Consider the following 16639-nt stretch of genomic DNA (forward strand, 5'->3'; position numbering starts at 1 on the left):
GTTGCTCAATCGAATTTGCATAGTATTTGTTGAGGATTTTTGCATCTGCATTCGTAAGGGATATTATTCTGTGGTTTTGGTGTTCTTTGTCTGGTTTTGGTATAGGGTAATAGAGACCTCTGAGAATTAATTTTGAATTATTATCTCTTCTTTTTTTTTTTTTAATTTGAGAAGGATTGGCATTAATTCTTTAAATGTTCGTTAGAGAATAAATGAAACAAGATGGGATCAGTAGGGAGACAAACCATAAGAGACTGTTAATCTCACAAAACAAACTGACGGTTGGGGTAGGGAGAGGGTGATGGGGTTATGGACATTGGGGAAGGTATGTGCTAAGATGAGTGCTGTGAAGTGTAAACCTGGCAATTCACAGACCTGTACCCCTGGAGCTAATAATACATTATATGTTAATTTAAATTTTTTTTTAAAGATTTGATTTATTTATTTGACAGAGCGATCACAAGTAGGCAGAGAGGCAGGCAGAGCGAGGCAGAAAGAGGCAGAGAGAGAGGAGGAAGCAGGCTCCCTGCTGAGCAGAGAGCCCGATGCGGGGCTTGATCCCAGGATTCTGGGATCATGACCTGAGCCGAAGGCAGAGGCTTTAACCCACTGAGCCACCCAGGCGCCCCTGTTAATTTAAATTTTTAAAAATTTTTTAAAAATTAAAAAAACAATAACAATAAAAACAAACAAACAAACAAAAATGTTTAGTAGAAGTCACTTTGGAAGCCATCTAGGCCTGAACTTTTCTTTGTGGGTAGTTTTGAAATTACTATTTTAATCTCTATTTGTGGCAGATCTATTCAGATGTGCTATTTTTTTCTTGAGTCAATTTCAGTAGTTTGTGTCTTTTGGGGAATGTCCATTTAATCCAAATTATCTAATCATTAGGCATGCAGTTGTTCACAGTATTTCCTTATAATCCTTCTTATTTCTCTAAGTTTGGTAACATGTCCTCTCTTTCATTCCTGATTTTAACAATTTGAGTGCTCTCTTTTTTCCTTCGTTAGTCTAACTAAAGTTTTGTCAATTTGGTTGATCTTTCAAAGAACCAACTTTTAGTTTCACTGATTTTTCTCTTGTTTTTTTTATTTTTACATTATTAAGTTTCACTCTAATCCTGCTTTGAGTTTAGTTTTCTGTTTCCATCCTTCAAGTGGAACATTGGGTTATCATTTTGAAACTTTCTTCCTTTTAAATGTAGGCATTTGAAACTGTAAATTTGCCTCTAAGGAATTAGTTGCATCCCATAAATTTCCATATGTTGTGTCTTTATATGCATTCATCTCAAAGTTTTTTTTCCCAATTTCCCCCCTGGTTTCTTCTTTGATCTTTTGGTTATTAAGAAGTATATTGTTTAATTTCCATATATTTGTGAATTTTCTAAATTTCTTTATTAAATTTCTTTAAATAAATTTTTGTTATTTCTAATTTTATTCCATTGTGGTCAAGAATAGACTTTGTCCTATTTCAATTTTTTTAAATTTTCGAGGCTTGTTTTTAGCCTAATATATGGTCTGTCCTGGAGAACAGTTCATGTGCATTTGCATGGAATGTTCTATAGATGTCTACCAGGTCCCATTGATACAAATTATTTTTAACATTAAAAACTAGTTTTCGGGGGCACCTGGGTGGCTTAGTGGGTTAAGCCGCTGCCTTCGGCTCAGGTCATGATCTCAGGGTCCTGAGATCGAGTCCCGCATCGGGCTCTCTGCTCAGCGGGGAGCCTGCTTCCTCCTCTCTCTCTCTCTGCCTGCCTCTCTGCCTACTTGCGATCTCTCTCTGTCAAATAAATAAATAAAATCTTTTTTAAAAAAAAAAAAAACTAGTTTTCGGGAGCACCTGGGTGGCTCAGTTGGTTAAGTGACTGCCTTCGGCTCAGGTCATGATCCCAGAGTCCTGGGATCGAGTCCCACATCAGGCTTCCAGGTCCATGGGGAGTCTGCTGCTCCCTCTGACCTCCCCTCTCATACTCTCTCACTCTGTCTCTCTTTCTCTCAAATAAATAAATAAATAATCTTTAAAAAAAAAAAAAAAGAAAAAAACACTAGTTTTCGGGGTACTTGGGTGGCTCAGTCAGTTGAGCATCTGCCTTCGGCTTATGTCTTGGTCTCGGGGTCCTGGGACTGAGCCACGCTTTGGGCTCCCTGCTCAGCAGAGGGTCTGCTTCTCCCTCTCTTACTGTGATCTCTCTCGTTCTCACTCTTTCTCAAATACATTTTTAAAAAATTTTTTATTTTTTTTATTTTAAAGGTTTTATCTATTTATTTGACAGGTAGAGATCACAAGTAGGCAGAGAGTCAGGCAGAGAGAGAGGAGGAAGCAGGCTCCCTGCTGCACAGAGAGTTGGATGTGGAACTCCATCCCAGGACACTTAAGACCATGACCTGAGCCGAAGGCAGAGGCTTTAAACCACTGAGCCACCCAGGCGCCCCTTAAAAAAATTTTTTTTAAGATTTTTATTTATTTAGGGGCGCCTGGGTGGCTCAGTGGGTTAAGCCGCTGCCTTCGGCTCAGGTCATGATCTCAGGGTCCTGCGATCGGGCCCCGCATCGGGCTCTCTGCTCAGCGGGGAGCCTGCTTACCCCCCTCTCTCTGCCTGCCTCTCTGCCTGCTTGTCATCTCTCTCTGTCAAATAAATAAATAAAATCTTAAAAAAAAAAAAGATTTTTATTTATTTGACAGACAGAGATGACAAGTAGTCAGAGAGGCAGGCTCCCTGCTGAGCAGAGAGCCCGATGCGGGGCTCCATCTTAGGACCCTGAGATCATGACCTGAATGGAAGGCAGAGGCTTTAACCCACTGAGCCACCCAGGTGCCCCCCAAATTTTTTAATTGAAAAAAAAAAACAAAAAACAAAAAACCCTAGTCGCTTCTTGGCCTTTTGGCTTAGATCGAGTGTGGGAAAAAAAAAAAAAAAAACTAGTTTTCTTTTTTGCTGCAGAATGTTTACTAATATAAATGTAATTTTATTTAGCCATTTTCCTATTATTGTATATTCAGGGTACTTTCCATTTTTCCAAAATATAAAGAAAGCTGAAGTGAATATATTTTGTATTTAAATATTTCTATAATAGATCTGGTTATTAATTTAGGATACATTCCCCAAAGTGGCAAACTTTGGTTAGAGTATCTGAGCTTTTTAAGCTTCTGATGCATCTCACTAGATTGCCTTCCAGGAAGGTTTTGTCCACTTTCATTCCAACCTTTATTTCCAGAAAATTCAGGTTTCTCTGCATACCCTCTAACACTGGGTATTACTGCTCGTTTGGATCTTCTGCTACAGGTACTGTGGACATTTATCATTGTTACTGCCCAGAATCAATTCCTTTTTCTTCTGATAACAGTCCCCCTAATTGCCTTTGGGAACTACACCTCCCAAACTCCCTGTTTCAGTTTGAGGAGCCTGACGTATTTCCCCAGCGTGGCATGGGCAAGTGACCACAGCTTAGCTCATCAATGTCTTGTGCATGCCCAGAGAGGAACACATGACCTTACTGGCCCAATGAGAACCAACCCCTGGACTTTTCCTGAAATAATGAACAAGGATTCTCTTCCCACTGTCCTCCCATCCCGAGTTGACTCAACTGTTGGTACATAAACCACAGGGAGAGCTCGGTCCTGCCTGAGAATGAAGCCTACACAAAAGAAAACAACCAAGAGGGGAGAAAGGACTGGCAGCATCTTTAGGAACATCATTTGAGAATTCCCCTGGATCTAGCTTTATCTGAAGCTAGTCAACGTTCTTACACTCCTTGGTTGTAAAGCTGATATATTTATCATTATTAATAACCAGTAGCAATAGTATCTTGCTTAAACTCGTTTGATTCTGTTTTGACTACTTGTAGCAGAAGTAATGCTGATGAGTATGGGAACCTCCAAGGCCTTGCCTCAGGAGCTGCTGGTCAGAATTCTCTGGAACATTGCTGTAGAGTTATCAGTGCTCCCCCTAAAAAAGATCCCCCCTCTTCTCCCTCTAGCACTTCAGTAACACTGCTTTGCCTGTCTCCTCTGATGTTAGATATCTAACTGTGAATTACTTTGTCTGGTGCCATGTTGCCAGAAGAGACCTGCCTCACGTCCAGGTGGGATTTTTAAGAGCCTGTGCATAGTTTGTCTCGTTCTCTCTCCCCTGCCTCCATGAGCCTGGAAACCTGGATCCAGATGGATCACCTATTTACTTGGTTCTTGAGTGACCACTATGAACAGAGACCCATGCCAATGCAGACTGGGTGTGTAGCGTGCATGAGAAAGATGCTTTCTTTGGACTAAACCACTGAGATATGGTTGTTTATTATCATAGACAGAGCCTAACCTAGCCTTTCTGAAACAGTTTCCCTGGGGAAAAAAAAAATGAAGGATGTTTTTCATCAACCCAACTATGTTTGCTGAGCCAAGAGCTAGTTCACAGGAAAGGCACATCCCAAAGCAGTCAGCTCCTTTCCATGTATTGTCTGTATCCCCCAGGCCCTTGACATCTGACAAGCAATTTCTTAGTAAATTGACTCTATTCGTTTTTCCTAAGGTTTGTTATCCTCCCAGAGGGAGAATTATTTTGTTTGGCAGATAGTTAAAGTTAGTCCTAGTTGGTATCTGGCCGGCTAATCCTGCCTACAGCCCTGGGAGCATGCCCACTTAGGGCTAAGAGGAGAAATGGCGGGGTCAGATCCTCCTGCCCTCCCTGTGCCACTTGGGGTCACCATGAGAATGACACCACTATGGAAGGCTGGGGCTTTTCACATTCCAAATACCTACAGCGTCTGGTCTGGGGTGGCCATGGAATATGTCAGGATGCAGAATGACAAAGAAAGGGAGCCCGGGCTTCCCTGTTCAGACAGATTCAAATTTAAATCCAGGCTCCAAATCTTCCTGGCTCTGGGACTTCAGGCAAAGTCACTCTCCGAACCTCAGTTTTCTCGATGGAGAAATGCAGGTTCAGTAGTGTTCATTTCATCGGGCTGTTGTTAGACTATAGATATAAAATGTGCAGCCAAGCATCTAGTCCTTGGAAAGTGCTGATATGATGGTACCAAAGCTGATGGCTTGGGTTCTAATCTAGAATCTAGACAAGCCCCTTCTTTTCTCCTGTGGACATTGGTTGAATCAGAGATATTTAAGAGCCCTTGTATTTCTACTGCCTATCATATCTTCCCTGTGATTTCAAAACTGAGAAAGTATAAAATTTCTAAATAAGGGTCACTGAGAGCAATTTTTAAAAAATCAGACTCTAAAAAATTAATATCCAGGTTATTCATATTTTCTGTATAGAACCAATAGGAAAGTGAACTCTGCAACCAAGTAGGCTTTAGACAGGCTCCTGCCCCTCTGGCCTCAGTTTCCTCATCTATATAAGGAGATTGGGCTGGAAGCTGTTTGGAGCCTGTTGGCTTTGACTGGTTATGATCTGCTTATAATGACACATAGGGGCCTTTGCCTTTCCCTGACCTTCGTCTACTTTACCTTCAACTCCAGGTCTTAGGTTCTGATATCCTATTTACTTTGTTTTTAGTCCTGTGCAATTTCTTGACATACCAATTTTTTAAAAAGATTTTATTTATTTGAGAGAGTGTGATCAGAGGGTGAGGGAGAAGGAGATAATCTCCAGCAGATTCCATGCTGAGCGCAGAGCTCAATACCCGCTCCATCCCAGGACCCTGAGACCATGTCTGACCTAAGCCAAAACCAAGAGTCAGACACTTAAACCAGCTGAGCCACCCAGGCATACATTGATTGATACAACACTTTTTAAAAGAATTTATTTTGAAGTAATTTTATTTATATTTTCTTAAGATTTTATTTTTAAGTAATCTCTATACCCAACATTAGCCTTGAACTCACAACCCCAAGATCAAGAGTCACACATGATCCATTGACTGAGCCAGTCAGGTTCTCCCACTCCCTTATTTTTTTTTAAGATTTTATATTTTGAAGTAATTTTAAATTTACTGAAAAGTTGCAAAGACAGCATAGTAAGTTCCTGAATACCCTCTCCCAATTCCTTATAATATTCACACCTGTGTGATCATGTATTTGTCAGAACAAAGATATTAATACTGGTACATTGCTCTTAACTGAATGACAGATTGCATTTGTAGTTCACTGCTTTTTCCACTGATGTTCTAGAAGTCAGTGCAGGATACCACATTGCACTGAGTCATCATGTCTCCTTAGTCTCCTCTAGTCTGGTAGTTTCTCAGTCCTTTCTTTTATCGATTTTAAGCATTTTCTCCAGACTGGTATGAGAGATGAGTGCTTTTGTTCAATTACACACTCCATTTTTCCTTTCCCCATCTTCCCCTTATATTTATCTTACTTTTTGGTATAATCCATATTCATTGATTTTGTTATTTTTTAGATTTATTTATTTATTTGAGACAGAGAGAGAATGGGGGAGGGATGGAGAGGGCCAGAGAGAGTCCCAAGTAGACCATTTGGTTTCCAGCATAGTTACCAGCCCCCCTCAGTCACTTCATTACTTTTTTAAAGACTTGATTTATTTATTTGGCAGAGAAAAACACAGTGAAAGAGGGAACACAAGCAAAGAGAGTGGGAGAGGGAGAAGCAGGCTCCCTGCTGGGGGGGTTCGATCCCAGGAGCCCAGGATCATGACCTGAACCAAAGGCAGACGCTTAACGACTAAGCCACCCAGATGCCCCCAGTCACTACATTATTCAGAACCCTTCCAGTTGCATATGACAGAGCCATATCCTAAATGAGCTTTGGTAAAACTTTATCAGCTCAAAGAATGGCCAATAAGCCATGGAAAGGAACATCATGATCAAGGACCTGAAATCTACAATAATTCTCTAGGTATCTTGTCTCGGTCCATCTCGCTTTCTCACAGACTAACTTTTCCACAAGGATGGAAAAATGGTGGCCCATAGCTACTGATTCCCTTATTCACCTACCCCCAACAAGGAGAAAATGGACAGTCAATCTGGTCTAAGTTTGAAATCCCAAGAGTTCTCATTGGCTCATCTGGAATCGAGTGGCCATTCTTGGATCAATCACCAGTGACTAGTGGTACAGGGCAATTAGAAAACATAGTGACTCTGAGAACCACCTGGCTGGAGCAGGGAAAGAAGCAATTCCCAGGAAAAGTGCTAAAATCAAACACAAGGTTGGAAACCACACAAGAATTTTAGAAAAAATTCACATAAATTCACAAAAATACAGCTTTCAAAATCATCTCTGAAGTATATTAGAATCCTATTAAGGGACTACTGACATTGTTCCCAATGGCGATGACTGTAGTAGTCTTCACAACAGGTGAATTAGCCTCCTATGGCCCCTCATTCAGAAGGCTCAACCCTCCTTACAAAAGAGGACGTAGTAGAGCTCTATAGACTATTTAATATCCACAGGAACTCACCCATTCCCAGGCTTCAGTGTGCATCAGAATCAAACGGGAGTTGGTAAAGCATGTACTTTCCCAGACCTACGCCTCAGATTTTGATTCAATTGTCTAGGATGGAATCAAGGAATCTGCATTTCTTATGGCTCCCAGACGATGCTAATATAGGTGATCCACAAACCACACTGAGAAACCATGTGCCAGGCCACCTAGCTACAAAATCATAAAGATAAAGCACCTAGCACGTTGCCTGGCACATGATTTGTGTCCCGGAAACAGCCCGAGAGAGGCCACGTTAACTGGTCCCATACCTGCACGGGGCCTCTGATGCTCACTCAGTCCTGTGACCTTGAGTAGGACATCTAGACTTCCCTTTGGCCTGTCCCCCAGCCTGCTGGGGAGCAGAGAACAAATAACAGCAGAAACATACTCATTTTATAAGCACTTGGTTTTATTGCACAGAAGCAATTGAAAGTGGACTTCAGTGGAAAAGTGCGCCCTGGCATGATTCAGTGGCCAGTGCCCAGCCCCACCTGCTCCAGCTCTTCCAGGATAGAGAGCTCTGGGCAAGGGCTCAGCCACTCCTTTGGAAAACAGAAGGCATTCAGGAATAGGTTAAGACATCTCAAGCATAATGTGTTTCTAACTGCTCATTCATTATTGCGATCATCTGTCAATTGCACATACAGGTAATAAATGCACTTATTTGGAAAGGAGGGGGTCAGTTTTTATAGTCAAGTGTTTACATATGGCATTCGGCATATATCACATTCGGCTACATAAGCTATCATAACATAACTGTCCATCGCCTGCGGAGAGTTTGGGGTGTAGGGCTGGGGACTGGGAATACCCTCCCTTGCTAACCTATTGCTAATAGAAATTCCTGTTTGGTAAAGAAGGGCCCCATCACCTAAGCAAAGTTTCTTCTTATATAAAGAAAGGGAGAAAAAAATGAAAATTTGTTATGTTGACCCTTGAGCTCCCGGGCCCTCCTGAGTTTCTTTGGCTGTTCTGGAGTCCTTTCTCCCTGCCTTATTTCTCTGCCTTGGAAGCCTTATCTTCCGTGGCCTTCTCTGCAGGCCTGCTGTCTTTCTGGTCTGTGCTAGAGGATTTCTCAGCCTTTTCTGTCTTGGCTTTGCCAGGTGTGGGGGCCTCTTTGCTGGGCTCTTCTTTGGCTTGGGCCTCTGCTTTGGTTTTCTCCTCAGGCTTCTTGGCCTCCTTGACATCTTTTTTCTCAGGTGCTGCCAGCGTCTCTTCCTTCTTTGGCTTTTCTGGCTCCTTCTCTGACACTTTGCTAGGTTCTTTGGCCTTGGCATCATCTTGCTCCTTCTTAGCCACCTCAGCCTTCTCTTTGGGTTTGGCCTCTTCCTTTACCTTGGCAGGAGCCTCCTTCTCTGGGGTCACTGCTTTTTTCTTATCTTCAGCCTCTTTCTTGGCTTCACCTTTGGATTCTTTGGGTTTCTCCACAGCTGGTTCCTTCTTGTCCTGGACCTCAGGTTTTGGAGCCTCCTTTGGCACCTCATCTTTTTTGCTGTCTTTCTTCTCCTCAGCTTTTGGTGTGGCTTTCTCTTCCTCTACCTTCTTTGGGGGCTCTTTGACTTTCACTTCTTGGGGTTTCTCTTCCTCCTTTATGGGGGACTTTGCCTCTTCCTTCTTTGTGACCTCTTTCTCAGGAGTCTTGGTCTCCTCTTTCACAGGAGATTTGACCTTCTCTGGGGACTTGACCTCCTCCTTGACAGGGCTTTTTGCCTTTTCAGGAGATTTGATGTCAGCAGGGGACCTTACTTCTTCCTTTGCTGGAGTCTTGGCTTCTGGGGACTTAACATCAAGAGTCTTAGCCTTCTCAGGGGACTTAGCCTCTTCCTTCACTGGAGACTTGGCCTTTTCTGGGGACTTGGCCTTCTCTGGGGATTTGGCCTCCTCCTTCACTGGGGACTTGGCCTTCTCAGGTGACTTGGCCTTCTCAGGCGACTTGGCCTCTTCCTTCACTGGGGACTTGGCCTTCTCAGGTGACTTGGCCTCCTCCTTCACTGGGGACTTGGCCTTCTCTGGGGACTTGGCCTCCTCCTTCACCGGGGACTTGGCCTTCTCTGGGGACTTGGCCTCTTCCTTCACTGGGGACTTGGCCTTCTCTGGGGACCTGGCCTTCTCAGGTGACTTGGCCTCCTCCTTCACTGGGGACTTGGCCTTCTCAGGTGACTTGGCCTCTTCCTTCACTGGGGACTTGGCCTTCTCTGGGGACTTGGCCTCTTCCTTCACTGGGGACTTGGCCTTCTCAGGTGACTTGGCCTCCTCCTTCACCGGGGACTTGGCCTTCTCTGGGGACTTGGCCTCCTCCTTCACCGGGGACTTGGCCTTCTTTGGGGACTTGGCCTCCTCCTTCACTGGGGACTTGGCCTTCTCTGGGGACTTGGCCTCCTCCTTCACCGGGGACTTGGCCTTCTCAGGTGACTTGGCCTCCACGGGGGACTTTGCCTCTTCCTTAGCTGGGGACTTGGCTTTCTCTGGGGACTTGACCTCAGTTGGAGATTTTGCTTCTTCTTTCATGGGAGATTTAGCTTTCTCAGGGGACTTCACCTCAGCTGGAGATTTAGCCTCTTCCTCAGCTGGGGACTTGGCCTCAGTTGGTGATTTTCCTTCTTCTTTCATGGGGGACTTAGCCTTTTCTGGGGACTTGGCCTCTTCCTTCACTGGGGACTTGGCCTCAGTTGGGGACTTAGCTTCCTCCTTCTCTGGGGACTTGGCTCCAACTGGTGACTTGGCCTCTTCCTTTTCTGGAGATGCAGCCTCTTCTGCTGGGGGAGATTTTGCTTCTTCTTCTCCCCCTTCTGCTTCCTCCTCCTCCTCGCCTTTCTCCTCTTTGGCCTCTTTTTCTTCTTCTTCAGTCACTTCTTCAGTCACTTGGATCTCTTCTGTCTGCTCCTCCAAAATCACGGTTTCCTTCTCTGATTTTTCTACCACCTTGATCTTCTCTTCACTTTTGACCTTTATGTGAGTGGATGTAGAGGGGATTTTGGGAAGTCCTTCTGGAAGGGAGAAAGGACTGGGGCCAAAGCCAATCCGACATTCTTCACCCTCCAGGAGTTTTCTGCAGAATGGATAATAGAACACATTACTATTATTAACTCGGAGCAGACTGATGAGTTGGGGGTCTTCTTGAGTTACTCTGAAGATCCACAGAATCCAATGAATGGACTTTGGTAGAGGAAGGAATGTGAATGTTGGACAATTTGAGTCTGGAAATAGTCACTTAGCAAATCATCCCAGGGACAACCCAGAATCTGTACCCTAATGGCACTGCTCTTGTTTTATGCGGCTAAGGCTGCAACTTCTAAAACAATGCCCCCACCCCAAAATGGCCCTCGAGAGAGAACACCTGTATTAGCAAAAATTACAGTAACTCTCCCTCAACTAAAATATTCAAGAGGAAGGTGGGAGCCTGAGCAAACAATTTCACATTTATAAATTTGGACTTCTGGGGACTTAACATCAACATAAGAGGTCTTAGAATTCCCACTGGAATTTCAAGAGTCCCCAGTCACTTATATTCTCATCCTTTGAGTTTTAGGAATAGGGTGGGGATGGCAGTGTCTGCTCTTTCCTACTCAGTAAGTATGTAGACCTCAACCAAGCCATTCTGACTCTTAAAGTCTCAGTTTCTTCATTGACAAAAAGAGGGTCATAAGAGCCCCTCCCTCAGAGGGTTGTTTCGATGAGATAAGAAATAAAAAGGACCTGGCAGTGCCTGACTCACAATAGGTGTAGGGATTACCCTACACCTGCGCTTTGCAAACTTAACAGCATACAAATCCCCCAGGAATCTGGTTAAAATGCAGATTCTGATTCAGTAGGTCTGGGGTGGGGCCTGAGAATCTGCCTTTCCAACACGTTTGTGAAGATGCTGATTGTGCTGGTTCACCCACTGCATTCTGAGCAGCAAGATTACAGACTAGACCCAAGAGGTGGGACATGAAGGGTCACCTGCCAGCAACTGGGAGAGATCACTGGGTCAGCCTGCCCCGCAGCAACAAACTGCTCCGCTGGGAGGTCTCAGGGCCATCTCCTGGCTACCATTTACTGAAGGCTTTCTCTACGGCCACCCAGCTGTATCCGGATTTGCTTCAGAACTGGATTAGTTCCTCCTCCCCATGGCCCTGTGACAGGAGTACTATTACCATCTCCATTTTACTTCCCCAGGAAACAAAAGCCCAGAGAGCTAAAAACAAAACAAAACCAAAAAAGCGCTAAGTGAGTTGTCCCTCTGACAACTCAGGTACCTCCTTTCCCTCCAAAGCAGGCCTCTACCTGGCCAGATTTGGTGAGGGGTGAGGAACGTTAATTCTCTAAGTCACTGGCAGAATGAAAAGAAGCCATCCTCCAGACTTCTTTCAGAAAGTAGAATGATGGCTGCTAGGACCAGAGGAAAGGAGGAAAAAGGAGTGGGGAGTAATTCTTTAGTAAGCACAGGATTTCAGTTTGGGAAGATAGAAAAAGTTCTAGAGATAGATGGTGGTGACGGTTGCACAAGGTAAATGTACTTAGTGCCACTGAATGGTATACTTAAAAATGGTTAAATAGAAAATTCCATATCCTATATATTTTACCACCAAAAAAAAAAATTCTTTTTTGTCTCTAAGATAGGCATGCCATCTTGCTGGGAACCTGAAACTCAGTGCAAAGCTTCTCATAAGAACACAAGAGCTCCCCACCATCCCAAAGGCCCCCCAGCCCCCCTCACCTGTAAGCGGCAATCTCAATATCCAGAGCCATCTTGACATTGAGCAGGTCCTGGTACTCTCGGAGCTGGGCTGCCATCTCCCACTTGGTGTTCCTCAGCTCAGCATCCAGCTGCTGGATGGCTTCCTGGGGAGGTGAGGTCACACACACATCACGCACCAGCCAGCACCTGGCCCTCAGCACCGGAGAAGCTGGAGCACACCATGCAAACCCAAAGCAGTCACTGGGGCCAACACCCACACTGCCAAAGCTATGGGAGCCTCATTTGTGGACGTGGAAACCACCTGGAGCAAAAATCCTGCTGCATGTCTGTACAACCTCAGCCTGGGGAGTGGTTTAGAATGAAACACACCAGCCACCAATAATGGTTATCAATGGTCAGTGGGATGACAGGTGAAGTTTTACAGATCTTCTGAACTTAGAAAACGCTCTGAAGGAACAGAGCCTTGTCTGCTTTGGCTCCCAGTGCTCCTAAGTGCCTACTGAACAGTCAGGGCTGAGAAAACACCTGTGGCTGAGGACTGAAGCCATACACAGAAACCCGCTAAATAGCAATGGAAACTTCTCCCCTGTCCCCAGGCTCACTTGGCCACTGCTGAAAGTGAACCATTAGGGCTGATTTTTATTGCCTCTTTTTTGCTTTCTCCATTTCCCAATTTATCCACAGTCCCATATATTAACTCACATGATGAGGTTTTAGAAATGTCATCTTTGGGGTGTCTGGGTGGCTACCTTTAGCTGGGGTCATGATCCCAGGGTGCTGGGATTGAGCCTCACATCAGGCTCCCTGTTTGGTGGGGAGTGTGTTTTCCCCTCTGCCTCTGCCTCTCTCCCTATTCATGCTCTCCCTCTCTCAAGTGGATAAATAAAATCTTTAAAAAAAAAATAAAAGAGTCATTTTCTTTTGCCAGCTATCTTTAATGGAAGAAATCTGCCAAGGCCTTCCCTAGGCTACCCACGTTTGCAGATGCTGGTTATAGTTTACCAAATGCCCACCATGACCCACACCCTGCTGAGCAGGCTCACACTCATCTCATGGAAAGTCTATCCATCTCTTCAACCTTCACAGCTCTGCAAAGTGGACATGCTTTTTCTTTTCCCCCATTGGACTGGAGGAATTCAGACTCAGCTAGAAAGACATACTGGTACCCCTTGCATGTCTTACTCCAAGGCCCACCCACGGTCTTCGCCACTACAACCCTGCTGAGAGAGGGACAGTGACTTGTCCAGGATCACCTGAGCAGGGAAGGTAGTCTGGCTCTCTGCCCCATCCCTGCCCACCTGGTAGGATGCGATGTCAGCCTGATGACGGTCCTCCAGCTCAGAGCGCTGCCTCTCTAGTGACTCCTTAGTGCCTTTGAGAGCCTCTAGCTCTGTGGTCCTGGCCTGTAGCTGGCGGCGATACTCTGTTATCTCCTCCTGTGCTGAGCGCATGGCATCTGTATTGACCTTGGCCGCCTCTGATAGTCGGTCCAGTCTCACTGTGGGAGAAGGAGACAGGGCACAGAGTTAAACACACCCAGATTTGGATTCTAGAGCCCAGATCCCAAAGGTGACATGCATGGCTTGAAGACCCACTGAGCGCCCGGTGCCATCTTGGATTCTTAACCTACCCTCTCCTTTGTGATAGGCAAATTACTACCGTTCAAAGCCAGCTAGTAATAAGCAGTAGATTCAAATCTAGTGTCTGTCTGGTTCCAACAGTCAGACTGTCTCCCCAAATTCAAGATCTGAAACCCCATAGGACAGCGGACGCTCCATTTCTGGTCCTAATACCTGGTTCAACTGGGTTGAACCCAGCTGTCAATGCTGGGAATTCAGATGTGAAACTTGGCTGACAGGGCTTAACTCTGAGCTTGTGGTGGAACAAGGTAAAGAGCCTGTGACCTCTAGAGGCGTGAAGGTGCTGTGAGCCACTAGAAGCCACAGCCCCTTCCTTGCAGGTTTTGGTTCTGCAGAGCCCAAGGTCACTGCGGAGCCTGGGGGGCCCACATGCCAGCTTCTCTGTCCCTTCCCCCACCTGGCTGCCCATTCTCTAGTACAGGAATCCTTGTGTCAATGGCAGCCACACCCTGGCCCCTGTGAACAATGGGCTGCTGGTTCCCAGAAGACCTTCTAGGACCGGAGGAGGTCTGAAGACTAGTCTACATCTCCCAAAAGTGAATATCATGAATCCCAAGATAATAAAAGCCAGGGCATGAGTCTTGGGAAGGTGAAGAGGGGAGAAAGGAAGCCAGCTGGGTGGGCCAGAAGTCCTAGGATGGTTTGTCTGTGTAAAGGGCAAAACCCAAGAGAGCAGAGAGGTTTGCTTTGGGAGGTGTCTTGCTGCAGAGATGGGGGAAGGGAAGGTACTGCCACTGCAAAGGAGAGGAAAATGGGGAAAACCAGGCATCCGAGTCCCAGCTTTCCTGGCTTTCCCTGCTAGCATTGGCAAAGACTTAGAAACCATCAAGGTGGGCGAGGCTTCTTACCTCTGTTGACACAGACCTATTTGAAAATCGCTGGAGCCTGTGCACCCTCTCCCAAGGAAAATGCAAAAGTTTTACACAGTTTCAGGAAAGATCATGTAGCTTCCCCTGAGTAAGAGGCTCAGCAGGTCAACACCCTCCCCTTTCAACCCCCAAAGAAAATGAAAACCAGAGAAGGCAAGCATTGCCCAAGGTCACCCTGCAGCTGCTGGGCACAGCTTCAGAGCTGCTGCAGCTGCAATCTAGCTGACTCAGAGCAGCATGGAGTTGGAGGAGGGGGGAGCTTGAGAAGCTTCCAGCTTCTCAAGGGGAGAGAGGACATTAAGGCACCACCTCAGCGTCATGCACCCATTGGCTGAGGTGATGGTATCTCCCGGGAGAAAGGATGTGAGAATGCCCCACTGGGGAGAAGCCTGATAGGGGTCTGGAGAATGAGATCCCCAGCAGAGTGCAGGCAAGAGGGATGAGCAGTGCTGGGCAGGGAAGGCAAGTTACTTTGAAGGGCAAAGGCTCCCCAGTACCTGTAACTGGAAGCTGGCACTGCTTTGGAACTGTAGAAGGAACCTGATGGAAAGGGACCTCAGAGTGGGGCTCTCTAATCTTGGGCTGGGGCAACAGAGGGGACCCAGAGTCTCAGGACAGATATAAGGACCCTGGAGGAGGGCAGCCAAAGGACAACCCAGAATTTCAAGGAAGGGAGAGGGGTGTCTCCAGAGACCCAGGGGGAAACTGTTATTTAACAAAGGGGAATGCACTTTGCAGGGGGAAGCTGAACGGCACATCCTGCAGCCGACTGCACCCGTTCCGGCCAGGAGGGGGCGCCCCCTCCCCCACGCGCCCACGAACCTCGGAACCACTCCTCCGACTGCAGGGTGCTCTGCACCGCGTGGCCTTCAAGTTGCGCGCGTATCTCGCGCAGCGCCGACGTCACGTCGCACTTCAGGGCGTCGCGCGCCTCTGCCTGCGCCTGCGCCTGCGCGGCGCCGCAGCCCTGGATCTGGCCGAGCAGCTCGCCCACTTCCTCCTGGTGGTGACGCCGCAGGTAGCCGCACTCTTCCTGCAGCGCTTGCGCCTTCTTCTGCAGCTCGACGCGGGCCGCCTCGGCCTCCTGCGCAAAGCGCGCAAGTGCGCGCGCCGCCGCCTCGGCCTCCTCCCGCTGCCGGGCCTCGTCGTCTAGGCGCTGGCGCACGTGCGCGATGTCTTCCAGCAGGTGCTCCTGCTCCAGGCGCAGCTGGCCGCGCGCCGCGCCCAGGCGCAGCACAGCGCCGCGCATCTCGCGCACCTCTCGCTCGTATAGCTCGCCCATGGCGGCGCGGCCAGCGTGCTGCTGCCGCAGGGCCGCCGCCTCGCCTTCCAGGCTGCGATTGTGAGCCTCAAGCTGCCTCACCTTGTCGATGTAGCCCGCGAAGCGGTCGTTCAGCGCCTGCAGCTGCTCCTTCTCGCTGCGGGCCGCTGCTGCTGCCACCACGCAGCCCTCCGGTCCGTTGCTCAACGTGTCTAGCGAGTCGGTGCTTGAGGTGGCTGCTGCGCCTCGGAAGCGGCCCGGGGAGGCCGACACGGAGCTCACGGATGTCCGCGCCCAGGAGTGGAAGCCACTGGATGAACCCGCAGCAGAGCGCGCTCCGCCCGCGCCGCCCTTGCGGGCCAGCGCGTAGTGCAGGCTGCCGCCTCCATGTAGCGGCGCGAACGGGGCGCCCAGCAGCGCGTCCGCGCCGCTGAAGCTCATCATGGCGGGAGCAGGTGCGGCCGCCGGCGGAGGGGGATACCCAAGGCCAGGACGGGGCGGGAGGCACTGCGGCAGCACGGGGATGCCGGCCTTTTTATAGCAGCCGGGTCGGGTCCAGCCCCTTGGCAGTGGGGGGGAGGGGGCAGGAGAGGAGGGCCCCGCCCTCTCTGCCTCCTCCCCGGCTGCCCGGGCCGCTCCGCCGCAGTGAGAGGGGCGGGGCAGGGGGACTCAGGAGTGAAGGGGAATCAACGCAGCGTCAGTGGAGCACTCCGAGGTCGGATTAGGAGGTACAGGACTCCTGGAGTGGAACGGTGGGGACCCCTGGATGCGAGTCAGAAGACCCTGCTACTGTGC

The 16639-nt window shown here is 47.7% G+C and overlaps 1 protein-coding gene across 5 annotated transcripts; it reads right to left on the minus strand.

The window, feature by feature from the left end:
* Positions 1–7253: 7253 nt before the first annotated feature.
* On the minus strand, positions 7254–16415 carry NEFH (neurofilament heavy). 5 transcript variants are annotated; one of them, XM_032310922.1, is made up of 6 exons: positions 15406–16412; positions 13373–13572; positions 12093–12217; positions 9794–10442; positions 9518–9709; positions 7259–9313 (listed from the first exon to the last, which is right to left on the minus strand). In XM_032310922.1, the coding sequence occupies exons 1-6, from the start codon at positions 16286–16288 to the stop codon at positions 8387–8389; spliced, it is 2976 nt and encodes a 991-aa protein (XP_032166813.1). In that variant the 5' UTR covers positions 16289–16412; the 3' UTR covers positions 7259–8386. The 5 variants fall into 5 exon arrangements, with proteins under 5 accessions (XP_032166814.1, XP_032166813.1, XP_032166812.1 ...); XM_032310921.1 differs by having other exon boundaries at positions 9752–10442; XM_032310923.1 differs by lacking the exon at positions 9518–9709 and having other exon boundaries at positions 7254–9313; positions 9770–10442; positions 15406–16415.
* Positions 16416–16639: the final 224 nt, after the last annotated feature.

Source organism: Mustela erminea, chromosome 13 (assembly GCF_009829155.1).
Source record: "Mustela erminea isolate mMusErm1 chromosome 13, mMusErm1.Pri, whole genome shotgun sequence".
Lineage (NCBI taxonomy): Eukaryota > Metazoa > Chordata > Mammalia > Carnivora > Mustelidae > Mustela > Mustela erminea.

Excerpts from the sequence above, each read along its gene's own strand:
- NEFH (XM_032310919.1), bottom strand. The coding sequence starts at position 16,288 with ATGATGAGCTTCAGCGGCGCGGACGCGCTGCTGGGCGCCCCGTTCGCG. Across the intron at positions 13,573-15,405 it reads GTCGGAGGAGTGGTTCCGAG|TGAGACTGGACCGACTATCA; the intron begins GTTCGTGGGCGC and ends CTTCTCCCACAG. Across the intron at positions 12,218-13,372 it reads CTGACATCGCATCCTACCAG|GAAGCCATCCAGCAGCTGGA; the intron begins GTGGGCAGGGAT and ends TCACCTCCCCAG.